The sequence below is a fragment of the Gossypium hirsutum genome, chromosome A11, assembly GCF_007990345.1.
Source record: "Gossypium hirsutum isolate 1008001.06 chromosome A11, Gossypium_hirsutum_v2.1, whole genome shotgun sequence".
NCBI lineage: Eukaryota > Viridiplantae > Streptophyta > Magnoliopsida > Malvales > Malvaceae > Gossypium > Gossypium hirsutum.
This window is the reverse complement of record NC_053434.1, coordinates 7,017,639-7,032,319: the sequence shown is the minus strand read 5'-3', so window position 1 is coordinate 7,032,319 and position 14,681 is coordinate 7,017,639. Positions and strand designations below refer to the sequence as shown.

At 31.3% G+C, this 14,681-nt stretch overlaps 1 protein-coding gene across 1 annotated transcript; it reads left to right on the top strand.

Moving 5' to 3' along the window:
* The first annotated feature begins 12,519 nt into the window (after positions 1-12,519).
* LOC107924657 (lamin-like protein) lies at positions 12,520-14,345 on the top strand. Its single transcript, XM_016855198.2, has 2 exons — positions 12,520-12,987; positions 13,710-14,345. Exons 1-2 carry the CDS (start codon positions 12,807-12,809, stop codon positions 14,054-14,056), a joined length of 528 nt encoding a protein of 175 aa, XP_016710687.1. The 5' UTR covers positions 12,520-12,806; the 3' UTR covers positions 14,057-14,345.
* Positions 14,346-14,681: the final 336 nt, after the last annotated feature.

Genomic DNA, 14,681 nt, shown 5'->3' with positions numbered 1-14,681 from the left:
TTCCTCCAACAAGCAAGCGACAATTCGATGACCAATATAATGGATTAATACCCCATCAACAAGTCCAAGAATATAATTTAGATTCAGGTTGATTTGATGACCAGTTTCAGAGATTAGAGAAAAAATTTGTTTGAATTTTAATTCACAGATTTGTATTGTCCAAAGTTGTTTTATAAAAAAAATTGAATTGTAGAAGAAAAGTGGAAAGGAAATTTTTGATTGGTGCAGGCAATGCGAACAGAGAAAGCCATATAATATTAATTTTAACTGTCAATAATTTTAATAAAATTTTTTGAATAGTTTAATGACTAAATTGTAATGTTTTTAGTTAAGTGACTAAAACGAAATTTTATTCACAATTTAGTGGCTAATAGTATAATTTACCCTAATAATTAAGAGATAAAAGTTTCTTTTGCGAGTTATCATTGGCCAAAACAATAATGATTAGGAATACATGGAAAAGATCGCCTTAATTATTTTTTATTTTCTTTTTATTTTTTGAACAAATTTATAGAATTTATTCCATTAAAATCTCATAATCCCTAGTCTACAAACCAGCATTATGAGTGTATATATATATATATAAATTTCTTGTGAAATTGGTTTTACTTCATTTCAAAAGCAACATCAAATAATTACACCCACCATGGATTTGATAATGACATGATCTTTTATATAGATTTTGGGCAAAAAAAGTTGTCATTTAATTAAGGCAAGTTTTTTAGGGTGGAAATGCCTACAATTAAGACAAGTACAAGCTTGAGGGGTCACTCCTGCTTATTTTATTTGTGCTAAATATTATATTTTTGTCTTTCTATTTTAGAATATCGTAATAAATATATGTTTGATTTTTGTTTAATTTTTTATTAAAGTGGTGGCACGAAATCGAGTAAAAGATTTTATAATAATATAGATATATTTACTACACTATAATACACTTATGTATAGATGAAAAAAATCATGTAGAAGATAAATAAGGATTTGGTTAAAATAATAAATTTATAGAATTTTGGATCCAAATATCATAATGTTTGTTTATTTCTCTAGTTTTAAATAAGATTATAAAAAGATAAAAACATCATTATTTTACACACAAAAAAAGAATATCATTATAATAATATTTATTATTTTGTAAATGAAATGAGATTTTGGGAAATTTTTAACTGTATTGGAATATAAAATATACCATAGATAGATTATCAATACATATTTATATATATAGAACTTAATAAAATTAGTGTCATAAGTCGACGAAATATTAATATAAAAAATTATTTTTAAAGATAGATCATAATAATATGAGGTTATTTTAGTTTTCTATATTTTTATATAAAATAAAAAAATCATAAATAATAAGATTTGAAGCTAAATTGTTATAAATATGCTTTACCATTTTAGCAAAAATTTAATATATGTATAAACATATTTTTTTTCATACAGTGTATCATAATCTACTTAATAAAGAAAATTGTTTTGAAATACAAAATTGCAGATAATTAATATCACTAATATAATCTAAACAATTATTCATTAAAAGGAAAAACTAGTACTAACCAAAAGGAAGTCAAAGTCAAACTGACCCCTCTGACAACGGTCAATAAAAATTCATATAAAATAATTTAAACTTAAGATTCTCTAAAAAGTGTAAAAAGTAATCTGTACACTTGGGGGTAGTACGTCACTGCAAAAAGTGCAAAGGTCAAGCCAAAGGAACTGTTTGAAAATATTCCAAATCAACTCAACTGAAAGTTTATTTTTCTTAAAAGGTGAAAATAAAAAAAAATGAAAAATAAAGCCAAATTTGGGATTGAAAAAATAGACAAAAAAAACCTATTTAAATTTGAATTTCGGTTTTTATTGAAATAATAACAATTTCATTAATTCAAAACGATAATTACATAAAATTAGTGGGTACCAAATTAAATTAATAACAAAACACCATTAATTGAGTACAAACAAGAAAATGCACCAAATCAAAGCAATCAAAGCTCTTTATTTCAATTGTTCTAAAATTGCATATAAGAAAAACTTAAATAGAGGAGATATAAGGATGAGAAATAAATTGATTGTACAAAAAATATATCATTGTGGATAACTATTACATAATAATAAATTATGATTGGTGATGCTTAAAACTAGCCTCAAAACCAAATCAATAAATGTTACATAGGTCCAACTTCCTCCAAATCTCTCAAAAAAAATTTAAATCAAAGAACACTAACAACTACAACAACTACTAACACCATCATTATCATTAGAGAAAACAAAGCAGACAATTGTCACTGCCACTATTACTATTACTGTCACTGTCACTACCACTTCTTTTGAAGAAAGCAAAATGGAATTATTTATACACATGCTTTCATTGATAGCACTTAACAAACTCGATCCGTTAAGAAAGCCATTGTGAAAGCGGTTAAAAAACAAAAAAAAATTATATTTAAAGCAATTATTTTCATTTGATACAAATGCGGCAAGAGTGTTTTTTTTTCTGATAACATATAAATCACATAAGAAAACATAACATATGAATCACATAATCCTAAACCAAAATCAACCAATATCCTTTTTAGAGGTTGTTCAAACAATTGTAATGTAACACCCTTAACCCATATTCGTCGCCGGAACAGGTTACAGAGTATAACTAGAGTTTACAGATCAAGTACAAACATTTCATATCATTTCTCATTCATATCAGAAATCAATCATAATCAATCATATTGTCTCTTATATGAACCCTCAATACCCAAAATATGCAATAGAAATAAGTCGGGACTAATCCGGGTACTCAAAGAATTTTTTGCAAAATTTCAAAATTTTTCCTAGGTATTGGGGTCACATGCCCGTGTCTCAAGCCGTATGGGCATTCGAAATAGGACACACGATAGTATCTCAGCCCGTGTTAGCACCTATGTAACTCACTGACCTGGGTCACTCGGCCAAGTCACACGCTCGTGTGGTAGGCTGTGTATAGGTGCAGGGGTCACACAGCCAAGCCACACGTTGGTGTGCCATGCCGTGTGATCAATTCTGAGCATTCTGTTTTGAAATTTAAAGATGCAAGAGACACATGACCAAACCACACGCCCATATGCTAGGCCGTGTGTCATACATGAGCATGTCTCTGCCCATGTGGACGAAAATACACCATTTCTGAGGCCACATTTCTCACCCAATTTGTCTTCCATCTACATTAACACTTAAACACATTCACCAACCAATTCAAGACATTCAAATCAAGTCAAAATCATGCCTTAAACATAACATATTACCACACATAACCAATGTACTCTTAGGCACCTCAAATGACAATTTATTATCATGTATATTTAGTGTTCATATTTACCTAAATAACCAAATGTATATATGCAAAATCAAACTCAATACTTCTAACATGATAAATCCACTTATATATATATCAAAACATATCAAACATAAGTCATTCAAATGGCTATTATCAATCAAACATTTACATGCCAACATTTTGGCTAATTAACTTATACCATTATAATCAAAATGAGTTTACTATTTATACCGAATGAGCCAAGGGATAGTGTGATGTTGCTCCAAGCAGCTTCTAACCAAATTGAACTTCTAAATTACTATAAAATAGAGTAAGTATTTAATGCTTAGTAAGTTCGTATAACGGGAAATTAACTTACCATTCATTTACATTTAAAGTAAGCATGCAAAATTTATCCAAAGAAATTTGGCAATTTGCCTAAACACATATAATCTCAAGAAACATGTTAGTCATGTACTTTATGTGAATATCAAGAAACAAGGATGAGCTCATCTGCTTTTCACATCAAATATTCATATAACATATACATTTCTATAATAACTCATCTCAAGTTCAGATTATTCCATGTCGGAACTTTGCCCATTAAATTTACTTGAAATATCGATGGATACACAGGTAATACACTCGAAATGTACAAACCTGTAATCCGTCAATTCATATTTAGGAATACTCATACGAGCACATAAATGGGAAGCTCTCTCTCAAGCCTTATAACGAGAAGCTCCTAAGAGAAATAATCAGAAGGCTCATGTGAGCCAATAATAGGTAGCTCTGAAAAGCCATTAATTAGGAAATTCCGGATAGCCATATATCGTGAAGTTCAAGCGAGCCAATATCGGGAAGCTCCAGAGAGTCATTAATCAGGAAGCTCATGAAATAGCCTTTAATCGGGAAGCTCACGAAGAGCCATATATCGGGACACTCATAAGAGTTGTAGTGTGTTTACAATACATGCAGAATCACAACCAATCGGGATGCTCCGAAGAGCTATTAATGAGAAGCTTGCAAGAACCTTATAACGGGAAGCTCGAGAGGGCCAAATATCAGGATGCTCATGAGAGCTAATAACGGGATGTTCTTTCGAGCTGTGGTGTATCCGCAACATATGCAGGACCATAACCAATTCGAGAACCCTATATCCATCAAATCTCATTTATCCAAATAAGACTTATTATTTATCAAGTATTATTAGATATGTGATCAATTTCATACATACGACATTTATACAATTCACATATACAACATCCAATTCAAACATATAAATATACACAATTTAGTTACACGAACTTACCTTAACAGGTGCTCGTGAATTGTAATCTACTAATCCGATACTATTTCTTTTCCTCTATCCAATTCCGTATTTGGTCTATCCGGATCTATACGAGTAAATTTAGCTCAATTTAATACAATTCATATTCAATTCAATCTAATTCACATCTTAGGAAAAATTACTATTTTGCCCCTATATATTTATTTAATTACTATTTCGTATCTAGGCTCGGAAAATGAAATTCATGCAATTTAATCCTCATTACAAGCCTAACTAATTTTTACATATCACAATAGCAGCCCATGTATTTCACAAAATTCAAATTTTTTTCATAAAATTTTCATCTTTACAATTTAGTCCCTAAATCACAATTTCATCAAAGTTCTCTTTACAAAAGTTGTTTCTCCATCAACAACCTTTCATTTTCTACTATAAAACTTCATAATTCATGCATACTCATCTATGGAAAAATCCTAGTACTTTTGTAACTTTGCAAATTAATCCCCGAGATAGCTAGATTAAGCTATTACGATCTCGAAAATATGAAAATACTAAAAACGGGACCAAAATACTTGCCTAATTAGACCAATTAAGCTTGCTCAAAAACTCAACACCATAGCTACGGTTTCCATCTTTTTTAATTGTGAAAGATAATGATAAATGATGATATTAGATATTTATTTATTTATCATTTTTTATTTTATTCACTTTCCAATTTCATCATTTTCTTTATTTAATTTTTCATGGATGACTAAGCATACTTATCTACTAACTCCACTAATTGGTCTATTTTCCATATAAGGACCTCAAATTTTGAATTCCATAGCTATTTGATTCCTATAGCTACTAGAACTCAACTTTTGCATTTTATGCAATTTGGTCATTTCCCTCTAATTAGACATGTAATCTATAAAATTTCTCTACAAAATTTTCATACGATATTTCAATTATAATGCAGATAATAAAATAATATTAAAATAATTTTTTCTTCTGGACTCAGATTTGTGGTCCTGAAACCACTGTTCCGACTTCACTGAAAATGGGTTGTTACATGTAAAGTGTCCTCATTACTATGAACCAATTTCACAAGATAATCCGTAACTTTACTGTGTTCTCCGGAAACATGTTGGATATGCTGTTACACTACCCTTACCAACATCTGGTGGATTCGTCTGACCAAAGCTAAGTTTGAGTCCCTTAAGGGATTATCTTGAATAGCCTGAACTACCTCCATACTATCCATATTAATCAACACTCTGTCATGGCCTCGATCTAATAGAATAGCCAATCCATCAAATATACCATATAATTCAGCCTTTAAGATTGAACAAACCCTAAAAATATATTGTATCCTAAAATCTATTTCTCACTCCGGTCACATATAACTTCCCTTGTAGTATTAGAACCTGAGTCCACCTGAAATGTGCCATTAGTGTTCAACTGGATCCAATTACTTGTCAATATTGAAGAGGAATGTAATACCCCGAAAATCTTTACAGTAATATATTATCCTTGATATAATAAAATAAGGAAATAAAGTGATAAAAAGGGAAGTTTTGAGTTATGGCAACATTGGGAAGTAAATTATGATATCTTATTCAGGAAAGGACTAAATTGTAAAATTCAGAAAAGTTTTGTTGCCTAAAAGTAAATACTCAAGACTTAAGGGGTTAAAGTGTAAATATGAAAAGTTGAAGGACCAATAGTGTAAATATTTTAAGGGTAGAATGATCTAGAAACTAAGGAAAATGGATAAATTAGGACCAAATTGAATAAGTGAAGAACTATGAGGGACTAAATTACAATTTTACCAAATTAAATGATGACTCAAGGATGGAATTCTAAAAGACCATGAAGAGCAAAATGGTCAATTTGTAAGAGAGAGAATTCTAGAATGTAATGATTATGTTGATGATATTTTAAATTAATTAATTAGATAATATTATTTTATTAATATTTTATGAGATATTTAATATTATTTTATTATTATTTATTTAGTATATAAGGAAAGAAAGATGAAGAATTTTCATCATCTTTCCTTTCCATGCAAACCAACGTGAGAAAGAGTAAGAAGAAAAGAAGTTTTCTTTCTTTACAATTTAGTCCTTTCACCAAAAATTCATTATTCTCACCTAAAAATTGAAAGAATTTCCATAGCCATCAAGAGAGAAAGATAGCAAGGAGATGATGGGGAGCAAGAATATCAAGTTGGATTCAAGAAATAGAAGCTGGAGGAGAGAGAAAAATCAAGTTAAAGATTGAAGTTCATAAGAAAAGGTAAGAACATTAAGATTTCAATATTTTTTTAAGTCTAATATTGTTAAAAAAGCATGGAATTGATGTTAATGTAGAGTTTTATTTTATATGGTTCCATGTTTTTGATATATTAGTGAAGGGAAATGAGAGAAAATAATGGGAAATATGGTAGAAAATGGAAATAGGAGTGTTATAAACTTGGTAATCAATATGTTGCACTAAAGTAGTTTTAGACAGTAGTAATAGGCTAACTTTGAAAAATCACCAAAAATGATAGAAATTGAATTAGAAGCTAAGGGTGATATGAAATTAAAGCTTATTGAGTCTATTTTTATATAAAATAAATAGAGAAAGTAAAGTAATTCTGTATTCTGAGATATTTATATTTTTGTGAGACTGGTTCAGAATGATTTCAAGATCCCTTATTCTGACTTGGAAAAATCACTAAAAATTATACAAAAATAATTTTGTTACATACTTTATATGGTTAAATTCCTTAATGAGCCTATTTTTATAGGAAACAAATTATAACATCATTTGAATTCTTTTTAAAGAGATAATTAAACTTTAGTGAAGAGTGGTCAGAACTGTCAAATAGCAAAACAGGTGAGACTTTAATGAATAAACTGTACTAATTGGCTAAACAAAAAATTATGAAAATTTTATGGTAAGAATACATGTGAGTCTAGTTTCAGGAAAAATTAACGGATCTTAATTTCGAGTTCTGTAGCTTAATATATAAATAATTTAGTGACTATGACGCAAATAGACAGTTTTGAATTTACATATAAGTAAATAGTGAAATTATTGATAATGTTACTTGTTGCATGTTATATAAATTAAGGATGTGGAATGGAGAGGAGGAGGAGGAAAATATGTATGAATATTCATCTAGCATGGCTAATTTGCATGTTTTTGGCTTAGAAACTAAATTGAATAAAAGTAAAACTTTATGGGAAATTTTGTAAAAATGTCAGAAATGACTAGATTGCATGAAATAGATTATTTTATTATTTAAATTACAAAATTTAACGAAATTTTCAATTCAGTTCAAGATTGGGGGAAAACATGTTTTAGGGATTAAATTGAAAAGTGTTGAAATTGTGAAAAATTTTGATATTTTATAGAATTCATGGACTGTTATCGATATGTATGATAATAATAGCTGGAAATAAGGATTAAATTGTAAGAATTTTATTTTCTTGACCCTAAGGATGAAATCGTCATTAATTAAAAGTTTAAGGGCAAAATGATCATTTTTGCCTGGAGCATTAATTAAATGCATTAGAATATGAAATAAATGAAAATGATGATCAAATTTATTTATAAAGATCCGGACGACACAAATACGAGACTTGATCATGGAAAAAAATATATCAGAATAATAAAATCATAAACACGAACAATCAATAAGGTAAGTTTGTGTAACTTGAATTGTATTTTTAAACACTTGAAATATGTGGTTATGTAATGAAAATATGATTTGAATATTCAATTTATGATAATTGATGAAATATTGGTAAATACTCGATATAACTTGAAAATAAATCCCTGTTGAATGGAAGGAAAATTCGATGGATCTCTGAAAAGGAATTGACGGTAAAAAGGATCTAGCCCGGATGGGTGATCCTATCTTGATATAGCCCTCCCGAAGAATATGTGTAAAATGGATTTAGCCCGGACGGGTAATTTGAATTAGGATTTGAATTTAAGCCTGGACTGGTAATTCAGATCCAAGCTCATTAGAGTAATTGTCGTTGCAGGGGATTTAGCCTGGATTGGTAATCCCGACAATACTCTATGAGTTTATATTACAGGGGATTTAGCCTGGACTGGTAATCTCACTGTAAGAATGAGGTTCGCGGGAGTGTGCTTTTTGATAGAAAATGTGTAAGACCATGGTTGAAAGATACCATGGCAACCTGATATGAAACGTGTAAGACCATGGTTGAAAGATACCATGGCAACGTGACATGAAATGTGTAAGACCATGGTTGAAAGATACCATGGCAACGTGACATGAAATGTGTAAGACCATGGTTGAAAGATACCATGGCAACGTGACAGGGAAATGAATAAGACCATGGTTGAATGATACCATGGCAACATGACAGAAAATGAGTAAGACCATAGTTGAAAGACACTATGGCATCATGTCGAAGATAAATAAGATCGTGGAAGAGAAACGCCAAGATATCTGTTGAACAACTAATATTCAGGTAATATAACAAATGGTTAAATGAATTGGTTATACAAAATGGTAATGTGAAATGTTTACAGGAATTGGTCATATGGAAATAAATGTACAAAATAGTTGTATGAAATAATTTATAAGATAGATAAATGAAATAAGTATAGGTACATGGAATTTAAATTATGTTAAGTTTAATACGAACCATTACCGAAATAAATATACCTAAGATATAAGGAAATGATGGTGCATGAAATGTTGATATAATGAAATGAATGATATATGTTATTAAAGAAACAGTAAGAGAATGATATGTATCATGACATGTACATATGAGATTTTCTTTTATATGTTAACATAAGGAAAATATGTAAGTTAAGACGAGTATTAAATTCAAATATGACATATTGAGAAAATAAGAATTTATATGAAATATGTGTAAGTACACTAACAAGTGTTGTTGTTGATGCTTAGGCAAGTACCAAGCCATTGATTGAATGGTAATATATTTATTGATGCATTGAATTGATAAGTATTTAAGTGAATTTTTTTTAGTGATTTGCAAGTGGTAGTAATGCTCCGAAACCCTATTCTGGCAGCGGATACGGGTTAGGGGCGTTACAATGAATTTGTTACATACCTATTGGGCATAGTTTCCTTATAAATAGAGGCATATTGTTTAACTCAACTATATGAGATTTTGACCAATTCATCGGTACTCCAAGGGACACCCTAAAACACATGTAGATTATGATTTTTCCAAATGTCCCATGCAATTAGCCCAAAAAGACATGGTTGATCCGCCTTACCCAACAAAATCCTCAATGATTTTGCAAGCTAGCCACAAGCCACTCTTTCAATTCTTTAGAGAAAAACCATTTATGCTTGCCCGTTGGAATTACCTTTAGCCAAACCATCATCGAAGTCTTGACTACAAAACCCACACAAATTATTATTCTTTATGCCCCTTCTCTAAACATCATTGGTAAGAAGATGTTCTTCAAACATCATCTAGATGAAAAATATAACTCTTTTATGGACCTTGAAACTTTCACGAAATTCGTCATAACCCATTTTTGGATTCCACGTCAGCTCACAGAATTTCCAGTAGGCACTTTTAAGAGTGAAAGAACCTATTGAAGTACCGGCCCAAGTGATTCTATCGACATTATTGATGGGTGTGAGAGGGAATCCCCACAATCCTCCTAATTTTACCTTTTGGTAACCAGAGTCGAAAAAGATCTAGATTCTAAATAACCATCTTCTATAACCATATCCGTAAATAAGCAATCCATCTCAAGGTTATCATGGGATGGGATTCGACCGACCAACATTTGAAACCCACGGGTCCAGTCAACATTTAACACTGCTGCTATTTCCCACAAACCAAAGAGCATATTCCTCGCGAAATATCCTCTAGAATTCCATCATGAACCTTATATTTCGATAAAAGGATACACACCCATAGAGCATTAGAGTTCATCATCAAATTGTACCCAAGTTTCAACATAAATGAAGTGTTTTGATCCCTCAAATGCCTAAGGCCCAGTCCCCCACAAGATTGAGGTTGGCAAATAGACTCTCAATTAACCATTCTCACATTCTTTCCCCCACTCGAGAACCCTAAGATAAATTGCTTAACCAAAATCTCAATTTCATTGCAAATACATTTAGGGATCATAATAGACAGCATGAAGTAGCTTGGAATCGATAATAAGACAAACTGCGCAAGAATGGTCATACTTGCCAAAGACAATTGTTTAGCATCCCAACTGTACAACTTACTCTGAACCTTTTCTACTACAAACCTCAAAGTACTATTAGTTACTTTGTCATGAAAAAGGGGTACCCCCAAGTAGGTTATAAGATTCTAAACCTTGTGGAAACCAATAACACTACTGAGCCGCTCGCCCTATCTCCTCTCTAATTCCTTTAGAAAAGAAAATGTTTGTCTTTCGCTCATTGACTTGGTGACCAAAATAACCACAAAAATTTTCCAAGATCCCCTTGATAATATTAACTTGCTGCATTTTTACTTGACCAAAACTAATAAGATCAACTGGGAAAAGGAGATGAGAGTGGGCTGGTCATGATCGAGCTAAACGAATAGGCTTCCATTGCCTCATATTAATGGCAGAATGGATATAACCACTCCATGCACAACACAAAGAGGTATAGGGATAACAGGCTCTCCTGTCGAATTCCTTTTGCAGGATAAAATTTTTGTGTTAGGACTCCATTCGACATGATCTACATTTCGTGATAGCAGACATAATAATGTTACGAAGAAAATCAAGAATACTTGCAGCCTGAAGAGAAGCATTAATGAACTCCCATCGCACCTATCATAAGCCTTCTCCAAATTGATTTTGATTGTCATCCAATTTTTGTTTTTCTGCTTGCTTTTTATGGAATAAATGACTTCCTGCACTATAAGAACATTATATGTGATATTCTTTTTCAAAAGGAATCCAACCTGCTTTTGCATAATGATCCTTAGAAAAACTGCTTTAAAATGATTGGCGATGACCTTCATTACTAGCTTATAAAGGACTGAGCATAAGCTAATAGGCCGAAAATGAGAAAAACTTTTAAGATTTTGAACCTTGGGAATAAGAACAATTAAAGTGTTGTTCAATTCCGAATCAATAGCTTTCCCGGCAAAAACCAACTTGACTCAATTAAAAATTGTGCTCCTAATATGATCTGATTGATGCTAAAAGAATAAAATGTGAAACCCATTACTGCCTAACACCTTTAACAGAGCCATTTCAAATAGGGTTTTCTTAATTTCCTCAACAGTGTCCTTCTTACTTAAGAGTTGTACCTCACCAAGCTCGAGCTTAAGAAACGAACTAGATGAAAGTCCCCTCATTGGACTCGGTAACTCAACATATAGCCTCTAAAAAAACATAAATGCCTCAAGCTGAATGGCCTCCTTATAAAAAATTCATTATCTACTATCATTCCTCAAGGCAGTGATCCTATTATGCTTTCTCCTCTGAAGTGTGAGCTTATAAAAGAATTTAGTATTCTAATCACCCAAGAATAACACATTGCTTTTTGTATTAAAAATGATAACAAGTGGTGTTAAAAAATTCACTATGTATCAAATAATTATCCATAACACTTAAATTTGGGTTATTATTAACTTCGTTTCACTTGTATCATAGCAATGTAGTTAAAATTTTTTATTTCAAATATAATTTTTATTCATAATTTTAAAATTATAATTATTAAGCTAGCTTAATTTTTATTTTTATTTAATATATTTAACAAGTACTAAAAATTTAAACATATGATAAAATATATCATTTTAATTTATAAAATTGATGAACATAATTAATTCGAATCATCATAATTGGATTCGATTATATATATAATATTTATTTTGATTTTAATTTGTTTCTTTTAAAATTGAAAAGTACAAAATTATTTATAATTCTTTCTCATACCGTGTTTTTTAAAAGAAAATAAAAAAAGACAGAACAGCATGAAATGCTGAATTTTTGTCTGTAATACAAATGACTAAGCAAAAAACCTAACAAATGAATTTTGAAGCAAGAAATTGTGAAACATAAAATAAGGGTTTTGTTTAACCCATGTTACCCAATCCAAATAATAATAATAAATCTGGATCAGTTGTGGATCTAGAAACTGCCCCCAATAAATAAATAAATAAAACCCTTTTTTGTTATTTATTGATAACCATTAGCTGGCTCTTGCTTATAGAACATAGCCGAAAGCAAAACCCAAGCCAACTCATAGCAAAGAAAAACACAGCAATGGAGAGAAGCAAGGCGATGATGATGGCAGTGGCAGCTGTCGGATTGGCTTTAGTGCTAATGGTGCCTCAGGCCGATGCTACAAGGTACATTGTTGGAGGGGGAGGCATCGGTTGGACTACTAATGTCAATTACACTGTCTGGGCTCGAGGAAAGCACTTCTACAATGGCGACTGGCTTTGTAACTTCTTAGCTCTTCTTTCCCTTTCATCTATCTTTAGATCTGCTTTTCTTTCTTCTTGGTTTTTCGTCTCAGTATTTTAGCTTGTTTTCTGGGTTTTTTTGTTGATTAATTGACAGATCTGGATTTGGGTTGTTTAGAAATGAATTGATTGTCTCAAATCTTGGACTTTTTGTCTTGGTTCCCTGGAAAACTACAGCTTACCTTCTAGTTTTAGTAATATTTATTGCTTCATCTTATTAATCACTTTTTTGAACTAAGAAAAAAAAAACAGGGATTTGGGAACTAAGGAAAAAAAACAGGGATTTGGGACTTTATTAAACACTATCTGCCTTTTCGAATAATCAAGAACCGGATCGATGTTACTCCGATTCTTTATTTTTTTCTCTTGAGTATTTCTATTCGATATTTGTGTCCAATGCATATCTACATACTAGTGTGAAGATACAAGTCTCAAAGAATCCTTCAAACACACAGAAAAATAGTAGAAAATTTTTAACATACCATCCGACATTCGTAGCAGAATTCAAGCAAGTAGAGATTAAAGAGCTATCCTCACCTCTCGGGATTGGATAACATAACCTGAGAGAAGAGGCCATTATGTTAAAAGGATTGGCTACCACTTAGTTGCTGTAAACCTAATTTTGAGTTGAATTTGATTTGAGTTATAGTTTAAAAACTGGCTAATTATTAACTATAAATCTTGTTTGTTTGTTTCCCAGATTTTGTATATGATCGGAACCAGATGAATGTGCTAGAGGTGAACAAGACTGACTACGAGTCATGCAATGCTGATCATCCTCTTCACAACTGGACAACCGGAGCTGGAAGGGATGTGGTTCCGCTTAATGTGACTCGCCACTACTATTTCATTAGTGGCAAAGGATTCTGCTACGGCGGCATGAAGCTAGCAGTGCGTGTTGAGAACCCTCCTCCGCCTCCAAAAGCTGCTCCATTGAACGAAAAGAGTGGCTCCTCACCAAGTTCCATTGTCTACAGAGGCCAGCTTGTTTTACCAGCTGCTTTCGCCATTGCCGCACTGTGGGATACATTCGTTCGAATCTGGTAGTTTGAGGATCGAGATCGAACTTGGACAATTCCTTCATCAATTGTGAAACGAATCAAATCAAATTCCATTTCTTCTTAAATTACTGGTGTGATTTTTCCTTTCATTTTTCATGATAGTTGACATGAATGAAACTAGCTTTAGGGGAGGTTTTGAACTTTGAAATGTAATTAAGGTTTGCTGATAGGGAGGCATTTGAAAAATGCTTTCTTTGTTGGGGAAATTATTGCTTGAATTTGTGGCAAAATGCAATGTTATTGAATTCTAGAAATGAAATTAAAAGTTCATGGGATCCATCTTTGTTAAATACACCCGACTGGTCTAGCATATATTATTCAACTGGAGATTCGTCGAATAAAAAAAATGAATTTCATTATTTTAAACAAAAATAATTTTGTTCGTGATGAGATTTAAGCTTTGAATTGTTTAAATTTATATTAAAGTTTATAACATATAATCAAATACATGATTTTATAAAATATTTAATATCAAAATTATAGTCAACATAAAAAAAAAAAAAGTATACGAGTCTAATTTCCGGTCTGAATTATGAGACATTGGGTCCAATGCGGCGTGTGGTTGGTTAGGTCAATGTTATCCGAAAAATGGCCACTGATTTCGGGACCAT

Excerpts from the sequence above, each read along its gene's own strand:
- LOC107924657 (XM_016855198.2), top strand. The coding sequence starts at position 12,807 with ATGGAGAGAAGCAAGGCGATGATGATGGCAGTGGCAGCTGTCGGATTG. Across the intron at positions 12,988-13,709 it reads CTACAATGGCGACTGGCTTT|ATTTTGTATATGATCGGAAC; the intron begins GTAACTTCTTAG and ends TTTGTTTCCCAG.